The 11,829-nt window shown below is 43.4% G+C and overlaps 1 protein-coding gene across 3 annotated transcripts in view; it reads right to left on the bottom strand.

Moving 5' to 3' along the window:
• arhgap31 (Rho GTPase activating protein 31) overlaps nucleotides 1–11,829 on the bottom strand; it is a 57,154-nt gene that overhangs the window by 3,772 nt on the left and 41,553 nt on the right. For all 3 annotated transcript variants that reach the window (XM_079507141.1, XM_079507142.1, XM_079507143.1), the window contains 6 exons: nucleotides 10,714–10,951; nucleotides 6,611–6,732; nucleotides 3,482–3,538; nucleotides 1,575–1,947; nucleotides 696–1,036; nucleotides 39–181 (listed from right to left, as the gene is read on the bottom strand). In XM_079507141.1, coding sequence (XP_079363267.1) covers nucleotides 39–181; nucleotides 696–1,036; nucleotides 1,575–1,947; nucleotides 3,482–3,538; nucleotides 6,611–6,732; nucleotides 10,714–10,951 — 1,274 coding nt within the window. The remainder of the gene's footprint in view (nucleotides 1–38; nucleotides 182–695; nucleotides 1,037–1,574; nucleotides 1,948–3,481; nucleotides 3,539–6,610; nucleotides 6,733–10,713; nucleotides 10,952–11,829) is intronic.

Raw genomic sequence — 11,829 nt, 5'->3', positions numbered from 1 at the left:
TCTAAAAAAAACAAGTAATGTGCTGGTGAGGGGATTACCAGTTGTGTTTCCATGGGCTGGTTATGCAGCGGTTTCCCAGGAGATGGCGCTGTGTCTTCTCTTGGACTTGAAATGGAAGACGGTTCCAGTTCAGCAGTGTCCGTCCGCCCTCTCGGAGCCTCCTGCATGTCTCCACTCCAATCTAAGCGAGAGAGACACGAACCGGGTGTTATTTTTTGCACTTTGCAGAACTGCAAATTTCACCGCCATGAATGCAACACAACAAACAAATGGTGAGCCATGTGGCGCATAGGAGCAAATCTCCTGTTTCTATATAGCATGAGACAGCTGTGTACAATGTACAAGTGAATCCCCTGGACAAAGTGGACATAATGTACAAGTACACCTCTTTTCCCTGGACATGACGCTAGTACAGTATGTCGCAGGGACTTAACTTAACCCCCAATCCAACCCTATGCTGCAGTTTTCTTTTGGTATGATCGAACCCCGACCTCCCAACATCAGGGCGGACGCTCTGACCACAAGGCCACTGAACAGGACAAACAAGACTAAGGGCAGTAATATGCGTGTCTTAAGTACCAGGTCTTATTACTTAACTTAAGACCTGGAGGCGTGATCAATGCCATTTGGCTATTCCGAGTGGCCAAACAGCCCTAAGTGTTTTTCCAACTATAGTAAAAAAGAACACGCCATACCCTCCTGCCTGCCTCTCGTGCTCTTTTCCTCGGACGACCCTTGGTTCTCTCTCCCCGGTGGCACTGCGCCGCCGCCGCCACCGCCGTCGTCACGCTCCGAGAGAGCGGCCGCGGCTTCCCTGGCGGGCTTCAGCGCGGCCGTGACGGGCGCCGCCGCCGCCGCTGTGGGCTTGCTGTCCTTCCCCGGCCCCCTGCAGGGGGTGCTGTTAGAGCTGATGACGGCGGACACGCGCAGCGGCACGGACACGGCGAACGGCTCGGAGATGTTGACGGCCTTCCGCTGGTGCCTCGGGGGCGACTCCAGAGGGAAGATCCTCCCCGGGAACGAAGGCCTGGAGGAGCTGTGTCGTAAAAAAAACATAACAAAATAGTTGAAAACTAGAATTGATTTCTTTATTTATTTGTTACTATACTGAAACTGTATTGTGTGTGTGTGTGTGTGTGTACACAAATAACTAAAACTTATAGAGAACATGTTCTTGGTTTTAGGGCCCTATCTTAGCCGCCTTAACCCTAAACCGTAAACTTTTTTGAAATTGTTCAACTAGCCGATCTACATTGACACGCTGTGAGCTTGTAGATCGGCTATTTGAAATATTTAAAAAAAGGTGTAAGAAGTATATAGGGATAAAGATAAGGCAAGTCAAGGCAAGTTAAGTCAAGTAAGGAAGGCAAGTCAAGATATGGCCCTTGGTAATACAAAAATAAACAAACAAACAAGAAAATACCCTGGAACATGCACTCACACACACACACACACACACACACACACACAGATACACACACACGCACACGCGCACACGCGCACGCACGCACGCACGCACGCACGCTCACACACACACGCTAATAATGGGAAAAAAAAAGCCAAACTATATTAACCTGGGCTGGTGTGAGGAGGACCCAGAGTACAGCATTCTGCGGCTCTTAGGGGAGGTGGGCTTGTAGCCGCGGAGGTCGTCTCCCTTGAAGACCTTCAGCTGTTCCGGGAGTGCTTTCTGGGATGGCAGAGACGACGACAAGGCAGCGGGACCCCCACCACCACCACCACCCCTCTGACTGGCGCGGGGGCTGCAGCCACCTGTCGCCCCCCCCTCCCCCGCCGCGCCCCTCCCTTTGAACTCGGCCCACTCGTCGTGCTCCTGCTCGCTCAGGTCGTACAGCGAGTCGGAGCCCAGCGTCCTGGACTTCTTGTCCGGCACCAGACCGCCGTTGGCGCCGCTGGAAGCACTCCCCGTTCCGGTTCTGTCGTCGTCTGGAAAAAGGCAGATTAACGAGAGATTAACCCATTTAGGCCTAACGTCGAAATTTAAAAAATGTCTTCCTGACAGTTTTCTGAAATACATGTGTTTCTATGTCAGTCGTTCTCAAACAATTTCATGTCAAGGACTCCCAAAAATATATGTAATTGGCCGCCGACCCCCATATGAAAATATGTTGTTCCAGGGACCCTCCCCAGAAGCAAAGATTTGAGTTAAAAATGTTCGCTCTGAAAGAATATATATTCAAAGATTTCGACCACATTTTCACGATTTTTCAAAAATAGCAGACCTACAAGCTCGTAGCGCGGCACTCGGTGCCATGCTATGAGCTTGTAGATCTGCTATTTTTCAATAGTTAAAGTATAACATAATGTAACAAAAAGTACTAGAGGTGCTCCTATCAGGTTTTTTGGGACTGTTTTTCTCACGATCGTCCGATACCGATCTTGTGCGTAAGGGGAAAAGTTTAATATTTCCAAAATGATTATATGTCAAAATCCACGTCAAAACTGTTCCATGTGTGTGTGGGTGAGGAAGGGGAGAATGTTTAGGCCTGTCACAGAGATGCAAAACGATAGTATACTATGAGTCTGATTGACTTTTATACCACTTAAATTATATAAAAGATCAGTTTCGATCGGTGGCCGATCGATTGGATCACTTCGATTGGAATTTTGACACTGACGAAGGCCTGCGCGCCGAAACGCGCTTGTCTGTCTGGTATGACTGCTGCTGCGGAGCACTATCATTATTAAACAAAGACTCTTACTCGACTGAGAGTGCGGATTGTATTCATTTTCTATATGTTCTCTTTGAATCTGCACCCAGCACACGCCTGCAACTTTATAAGACTGTCTGAGTATAGAGTGGGCCTTTTCCCTTGAAATCACTTCGATTGGATCACTAAGTACAATGACAAGGTGTTTAGTTACCTTGTCATGATAAAATTGACAAGTCCAACATAGTGTCATTACTTTGTCTTACATTGCATGGTGAAACGGGTCTCAAACTCAAAGTCACTCTAAATTCTAAAGTTTTGACATAAACAAATGCAACAAAGCAGATTCTTCCGTTATAGGCCGACACAACAAACCCCCGTATGGCATAACATGTGTACTTCATGAGGATTAAGCTATTTGTATTAGGAAGAAAGACTCTGACTGGCTATTCAAATAGTAAAATCAACAAGAAGTTGGCTTGTGTTTGTACCTATGGCGTACTGGGCTTTGTGATATTACACAATTCATTGACAAAATCAACCAGTTCGATTCTGTGCTAAAAGATCGACTGTGGGAGCTGTTCACGATGACAGCAGAGCAGAGATATGTTGCCACTATAGTTCAACAGTTACTCACATTAAAAAACAAGGTAGCTAACTGCACAACCCAGACTGCTACGTTTCCATCCTCAAATGCGACAGAGAATGCAATACTTTGTGGAGATTATTTTAAAACTTTAGATTGTTTTGGTGTTGGAACAGAGCCCATGCACTGTTCCTATTTCAACACATTTCATTTTCAGTCGTACCTGTTGGTAGAGAGCACAGCGACTCCATACTTCGGGACGGTCGAAGAGCTGCCTTTTCTGTGAGGGGGGAAAAAAAAGGGACATTTGAATGAGTTTGAATCCAATGCAGCGTGCTTCCTCACAGGCCTGTCAATCATCCCACAGTGCCATGTGTGTTCATAATAGTTGTGAATGAAGTTATACGGAGGTGGTGGAGCTCATATAGGAGGATAATGACACTTGACTGGGCCCCTGGGTATAGTGGGCAGGGACCCGAAAAGGCCCCCCACACTGCTGCAGGCAGCCAACAGCACAATAACTACACCAAACAGCACAAGACACACACACACACACACACACAGAAATAACTGCATATTAAATCATGTCTTAGGCTATTTATGTTAGGATAGAATAGAAATACTGTTTCAGCGTGTTCACAGGCATCGTGCATGTGGGGAGGTCCTGTCGCATGATGACGTATGAATCAGGTTCACAAAGTGGTGTCCGGGGACCCCCTGCAGGAGTCCTGCAGGAGTCCTTGAGGGGGTTCCAAGGGGTCCCCTGCTAAATTAGTTGATATAGCCTCGATATCGGTTTAACCACTTTCACTCTATATAGGTCGGTTAATTGAAAATATCTTGAAAACGGGAACACATTTTTCACATATTTTCAGATGGGGGGGGGGGGGGGGGGTCTGCAGCCAAATCCATATTCATTCGGAGGCTCTCTTGACATGAATATGTTTGAGACTCATTCCTTCAAGGTTTCAGAAGGAGCTTTGGGGCTCTGTTATTGACATGACTGACTACGTTCTTTGACAAGAAAATGCAAATGTAATAACTGCGACAGTTTCTGCAAAGGCACTGGCTTAGGGGCCCCCGCCCCTGTCTTCATCTTGGGCCCCTGGGCTGAGTGAGTGAGGCCCCCGGCATGCCTGCGCCTGTTCGCTAATCCACTCCTGAGCGGAGCCGTTGGCGAGTTCATTTGAAAAGATGATATAGATGTAAAGGTGAAATGTTGTTTCTGAGAGAATTGATACGATACGATACAACTTTATTGTCAGCTTGCACTGACATTTGTTTTGCGTCCATGACGTCACCGTTCAAGATACAGACAAGACATGATAGACACAAGAAATAGAAAGGAACAAGAACATAATAATTCTTATAATAGTCCGGAGGAAACCTCATAACTCCATTTTTTAGGTTTTTGATTTTATTCCATAAATCAGTGCTTGAACACCCTTTAAGTCTGTGTGTTGTTTCGAAAATATTGAACCAATGGAAAGTAGTAAAAACGCTTTGGACAAAACCTCTTAACTCCATTGGACCCTCAAAACCATAGATATTATAAAAAATAGATGCCTCACTGGCCGTTGCAGTTCATTGGAGCGACATGTATCCCAATGAAGGCGGAAGTGCAGTGCTGATGGCTTTTTTTTTTTAAACAAATCTTTATAACAGTCATGACAATATACATTACAATACAAAACAAGACAAACAAACAAACAAACACAAACAACAAAGTTATTAACAATACAACATCAGAGCCAGGGGGGATTAGATTACTAACAGAAAACATTAAAGAGTGAACACAAAGCAACAGTTCTCCGCAGCTTTCTTATTTAGAAGTGCTGAAGGCATTTGCTGAAGGCGACTGCGAAAACAGCTAAATCCACCACCTCTCTCCTTCTCATGCAAGTAATTGACAATATCTAAAGTCACAACACCAACTTTAATGATCTTTAATTGCATCGTTTACAAATTATAAGGTTTTATTAATTTCCTTAAAAAAATCATTTTTTTCATTTCCTGAAAAAAAATGTTTTGGAGCTGAGATATCAGAGATATCCTCTGGTTTAACGATGTTAGTTTAAAAGCAGGAACAGACTGATGTACAAAAGAGTTATTTAGTCTGTTTTTCTTATATTTAGGGACTCTAAACCGCCTTATGGAGGGCAACAGTTGATATTCATCATTTAAAACAAGGGATCAGAAGAGATCACTATTCGCCAGTCTAAGCATGCTCTTGATACGTTGTAGTTAAGACATTTCTAATGGTATTGTGTTGTTTTCTTAAAAGGAAAGTAGGAAACACATCTGACGTATTGGATAATAGTCTTCACCTGCTGCCCCGGTATCGTTTAAGCCTAAAACAATTAACATTCTCCTACATTCTCCTAAAACAAAAACATAGACGCTTTAGAGAGCAAGGGAATGTGCATGATGTCATTCTTTAAGCCACTACATGGTGTTTTAATCATCCATTTTACGTGTGGCCTGCCCTGCCCTGCTCAGCTCGTGCAAAACAGAATGAATGTGGCTTCAATTAGCTCCTAGATTCCCCTCTTGTTTTGGTATTTGAACAACAAACAACACCAGCTAGGTAACATTACCTAAACAAGTGGAAGACACGCTTGCAAAGTCTGTCTGCAGATGGCAGTCAATGTCGCCCTCTTGTGGCCAATGCCGCCCTGCTTGGATATGCCATGGTATTTTGTACTTAAGTTGAGTATGTCCAATTTTCCAATACTTTTTACTTCTACTCCGCTACATCTCGGATCCAAATATTGTACTTTTACTCCACTACGATTATTTGAAAACGTTAGTTACTATAGTACTTTGTAGATTTAGGTTATTATTATTACAACAAAGCCCTATTTATTTATTTTTTACTACTTTCAAAAGACTTACACATTTTAGAAAGGACATTCTGCATAACTAGTAGTTTTGGTACTTGTGTATATTTTGATGGCACTACTTTTGTACTTTTACTCAAGTACATTTTGACTATGTAGACTTTGGCCTCACTCAGACCTTTACTGCATTGCTGTATGCTTGTTGGATGAATGTTGTGTAGTGTCATGGCCGCCCCAATGCATTTCCAATGGAAGTCACATGGTTTGTAGTCCACATTTTGGACTACAAGCTGTTGTATGGCTTTCGGCTGTGTTTCGACTGCGCCCCTCCTCCTCATACAACACAAATGTTGTGTCAAACCATGTGACTCCCATTGGAAATGCATTGGGGCGGCCATGACACTACACAACATTCATCCAACAAGCATACAGCAATGTAGTAAAGGTCTGAGTGAGGCCTTTGACTGATTTCTGCACTGCAATATTGATACCACCACTGCGTGGAGGTTTACCTGTGACGTTCAGTCCTCGTATGAACACGCTGCCGTTCCGGCTCAGCTTGCCCTTAGACTCCCCCACAGACTTGCCCAGGTTGAAGATGGACTTCCACTTTGATTTACCAGAAAACTTTCTCCTAGAACAACAGATCAGAGAGAGAGAGAGAGAGAGAGAGAGAGAGAGAGAGAGAGAGAGAGAGAGAGAGAGAGAGAGAGAGAGAGAGAGAGAGAGAGAGAGATTAACACCCTTTACGTAGACCCATAGGAGGCCTTAGCTATATGTTTCACCAGTTTCAATTGAAACGGGCCTCCACCCTCAGGGGGGCCTCCAAGTTTCAACTGAACGTCAGGCGTCAGTCAAACCCCCCGCCACTCTTGGCCCTCTCTATCTCGCTCACTCACTGCCTTGCTCTCTCCCACAATGTATCACAATGTGATATTGAACAGTCAAACTATTTGTATCAATACGGGTGTATCAACAAAATAATGATGTCATAGGTATATGGGGGGCCTCATATTTGGTCTTGAAACGGGCCTCCAGATTCCTAAGGCCGCCCCTGCGTAGACCAGAGGTTTTCAACCACGTGGTCCTCGACCTTGAGTGGGGGTCCAGATGGCCCCCAGCTAAATGATGGAGAGTTGGTAACCAAATAGAGTCCCTTAAGAGTTACATTATAGAGAGTATGCACAGGCATGATTTTCCCATCAGGACACGCCCCCCTCATCTAGACTGAGTGGCAACACATTGAGCAGCATGGAGTGTTGGAGTTTGGAAGCGCTCGTTGGAAATCACTCAACCGTCCTGCGTACCACCTGTTTCTAAATGTCACATAATGCAGGAGGCAGCAAAATGTTGTGTTATTGAAAACAAGCACTTCCAAACTCTGACACTTAGAAAAATAATCAAATGCAGGACATTTCTTGACAGAAAGTAGCTCATAACGTTTCTATGGTGGATTTTTATGAAACAAAAACTTTGCAGATAGAAAGAGGATAATTCAAGCTTTTCGTACAGCTGAAATGTTGGTGAGTTTAACATTGTTTAATGCAATCAGACACGACTTTTCTGTTTGGATGAATGGGCTGTCAAGACCAGAAAGTAGTTTTTTGCCACTCAGTGGGCGTTCCCGCATAACTTCCAGGTACGATGATGTCACGCGCATACCCTCTATTGTTACACATATAGGCATAACGTCATTTACAAGAAGTCTACACAATTAGAGAATGTAGAAGAATAAGTTATTTCGATCAACGTTTGCCTGTCACCTATGGCAGGGGTTCTCAACCCGTGGGTCGCGACCCCTCGGGGGGTCGCCAAATTATTTTAGGGGGTCCCCAAATTATTTTCCAAAAAAAAAAAAAAAAAAAGTTTTGTTTTTAAATTTTATTTTCACGATTTTTCAAAAATAGCAGACCTACAAGCTCGTAGCGCGCCACTCGGTGGCGCGCTATGAGCTTGTAGATCTGCTATTTTTCAATAGCTAAATTATAACAATGCTTAAAACACCAAAAGGGGTTCCCGCCCAAAATGGTTTAAGGTTATTGTAGCAGTCAATTTATATTGGGGGTCGGGAGGGGGCGGGGCGGGGGTCCCGAGACATTGCCAAAGCATTTCCGGGGGTCCCCGGCCAAAAACGTTGAGAACCCCTGACCTATGGCACCGTATCAATACACCATGGAACAAAATCGTATCTCACAACAACAACATATTCTTCAGTTATGGGTCTGATGGTGGGTCAAATGGTGGTCCGTGGCTCAAATGCAGAATAAATAACGGACCTTGATATATGAAAAAGGTTGAAATCCACTGACGAAGACGGAGGCGCGGACAACATTTAGACGTACACACTTGCATCGTGTGAAATCATTCTTATCCTGAGATCTAGAGGTATAGGTCAAATACCTGAATTCATGAATTATTTATTTTGACTGGATCTGGGCAAATCAAGAATGCAACATGCAACGGATGCCAGAGGCACGACCATAATAATAACTTACATACACACAGTGTCTGCCTGTGTATTTACTACATTTTATCTTGTATTTTATTTATCTCTCTGAAATGACTTCCATTCCATAGTGAGTTATTCTTACACAATACTGGCAAATTTAGTGTAAGGTGATACCAGTGTTTGTCACAAGCGTCACTCTACACTGAAGTAGGGCTTTCACTTCGAGTGATTTTTACTAGTTGATTAGTTGCCTAGTTTTCTAGTCAACTAGTCGACTAGTTGTTTAACTACCTATTGTGTAAAAAAAAAAAAAGGGGGGGGGGTTTCTTTTTTTTAAATAATATTTGTACATTTAAAAACTGTGTACATTGGTAACAATAATCTAGCATTCTAGCTGATCTTGAGGCCTAAAAAAAAAAAAACCTTATCAACTAGTCAACTAGTACCAGGAAGGTCAACTAGTGGATTTACTAGTGGACTAGTTGAATAGTGGACTAGTTGCTTAAAGCCCTTTGCACTGAAGACAGATTCCGAATATGTTTAACCCTATAACGTCCCTGATCTGCAGCATGTCGTAACAGGCCAACATTTGGCAGAAACAGAGCTACAAGCTCACACACCGTGTTGCAGATCTGCTGTTTTCACTGAAGAGATTTGGTGCACAGCTTGTAGTTAAGCCATTTTCACAGAAAATACGGTGTAAGTAAGTGATATACTTTTTTAGTTAAAACAATGCCTTTTTGATGTCACGTGCATACCCTCTATTGTTACAGATATAGGCATAACGTCATTTACAAGAAGTCTACACAATTAGAGAATGTAGAAGAATAAGTTATTTCGATCAACGTTTGCCTGTCACCTATGGCAGGGGTTCTCAACCCGTGGGTCGCGACCCCTCGGGGGGTCGCCAAATTATTTTAGGGGGTCCCCAAATTATCACTGAAGAGATTTGGTGCACAGCTTGTAGTTCAGCTATTTTCACAGAGCGGTGTAAGTAAGTGATATACTTTTTTAGTTAAAACAATGCCTTTTTGAGTGGTGCAAACCACTCCAACAACTGGCTTTGTACCCGTGTACACGTGTTCGTACCAACAAAACGAGCATGGTTGCTATGGTTAGTGTGTGACGTCACTGACATAGCTGATCAGACTATATAAGACCTTGCACCACTCAGTTCACACGGGTGTGATTTTTTAAGTTAAAGCTGTATATTCAGATCATATATATTGTTTGTTCAGTAACATGGTTCTCCCTATTTCTCCAGCTCTTTAGTAAACACTAAACAGAAGATACATTTTCAGATGGGACATCAATTTCATCCATATGTACAGAACCGATTCGTCAAGCTTCAATTTTATAGTATTCAAGTCCCAATTTTGTCTGCTCTTTATTCTTATATCCGGTATGAGTTTCCTCTCCCGAACAGACGAACCTGTCCTGAAAATGTATAACTAAAGCTGTGGTTTTCAAACAGTTGTCCGGTGGTCCTTGAGGGTGTTCCAGGTGGTCCCCAACTAAATGAAGGGGAGTTTGTAACCAAATGGACCCTTATCTTTAACTCTTGAGAGACCCTAATGGGTTCATTTGGTTTCATTTTACGTTATGCTCTTGTTAAACATCTGCATTACAGCCGTCTTACTTGCTGTCTCCTACCAGGGTCCAGGAAATGATTCTCCGTTCCTTTTCCTCATAGACATTTCAAAAAGTATTTATTTAAAGACCTTTTAAGCCTCGTACAAAGCCAGCTCTTGTCGTGACAAATCATGACAACAAACACAATTTTTTGGGCCGAACAAATAATTAGAAAGAAGAAAAAAACGGCAGGTTACAACACTTTTTGTTGTTGTTTTTCTTCTTTGTAATTTAACAAATAAGCATTTGTTTGTTGTCATGAGTTGTCACAACTCGAGTTGGCTTTGTCCGCGGCGTAACCGTCTTTAAATAAATACTTTTTGAAATGTCTATGGGAAAAATGCATTGGGATTAATTTCCTGGCCCTGGCGTCGTCATGAAAGGGGGCGGGACTGCGACGCTCTATGTCGATGACAGTGTGGTATAGAGCATGTCTTACTTGCTGTCTCCTATGTCGATGACAGTGTGGTATAGAGCATGTCTTACTTGCTGTCTCCTATGTCGATGACAGTGTGGTAGTAGAGCATGTCTTACTTGCTGTCTCCTATGTCGATGACAGTGTGGTAGAGCATGGCCTTGCTGGTGTCGGGCAGACTGTTCTCTCTCTGGCGCTCCCGGTGCAGCGGGTGGTTGGGGCTCAGGGAGCGCGCCTGGGCCTCCTCCAGGCTCATCAGCTTCATGGGTCCACACTGCAGGCCCACCGTGGTGATGGGCAGGGTGGCGTACTTCTCCCCGCACGACGCCACGCCACCAACACCAACACCGCCCGGTCCTGTGGAAGCATCAGTGTTAAACACATTCATTCATTCATTCATTCATTCATTCATATAGAGAGAACGAGGCAACCAGTTGTTTAAAACCCATTCTGGACAGGAACCCCTTTTGGTGTTATGTTATTTAAGCTATTTAAAGCTATTTAACAATAGCAGATCTACAAGCTCGTAGCGCGGCACTCAGTGCCGCGCTAAGAGCTTGTAGATCTGCTATTCTTTTTTTTTTAATCGTGAAAATGTGGCACAAATCTTTGAATATATATTCTTTCAGAGCGAACGTTTTTGCTTTGCTTCTTTGCTTCTGGGAGGTCCCTGGAACAACATATTTTCAGATGGGGGTCGGCGGCCAAATACAGATAATTCCCGGGGGTCCTTGACATGGAAAAGGTTGAGCACCCACTGACATAGAAACATGGGTTTTTCAGAAAACTGTATTTAGAAGACTTTTTGTAGAATCAACTTCAGGTCTAAATGGGTTTTAAACACATTCATTACAGAGAGAACGAGGCAACCAGTTGTTTAAAAATACAAATAAAACTCCTGATAAGTTGTGTTTGGCACCCGATGTTTGCATACATACGGTACAGTTGGAGGCCATCGATATTGTCCTTTTCTTTTTGCTGAGGTTTGCGTGATCTGCGCAAAAGGACAGTTAACCCATTTTGGGGCGGGAACCCCTTTTGGTGTTTTAAACATTATGTTATAATTTAGCTATTGAAAAATAACAGATCTACAAGCTCATAGCGCGCCACTCGGTGGCGCGCTATGAGCTTGTAGCTTGTAGGTCTGCTATTTTTGAAAAATCGTGAAAATATTTATTTCAGAAAACTGGAGGATTTAGAAGGATTTTTTTTAAATTTTGAGGTCAGGCCTAAAT

This window comes from Electrona antarctica (genome assembly GCF_951216825.1).
Source record: "Electrona antarctica genome assembly, chromosome: 8".
NCBI classification, from domain to species: domain Eukaryota; kingdom Metazoa; phylum Chordata; class Actinopteri; order Myctophiformes; family Myctophidae; genus Electrona; species Electrona antarctica.
The sequence above is the reverse complement of the archived record's forward strand: the minus strand, read 5'-3'. Positions and strand labels throughout refer to the sequence as shown.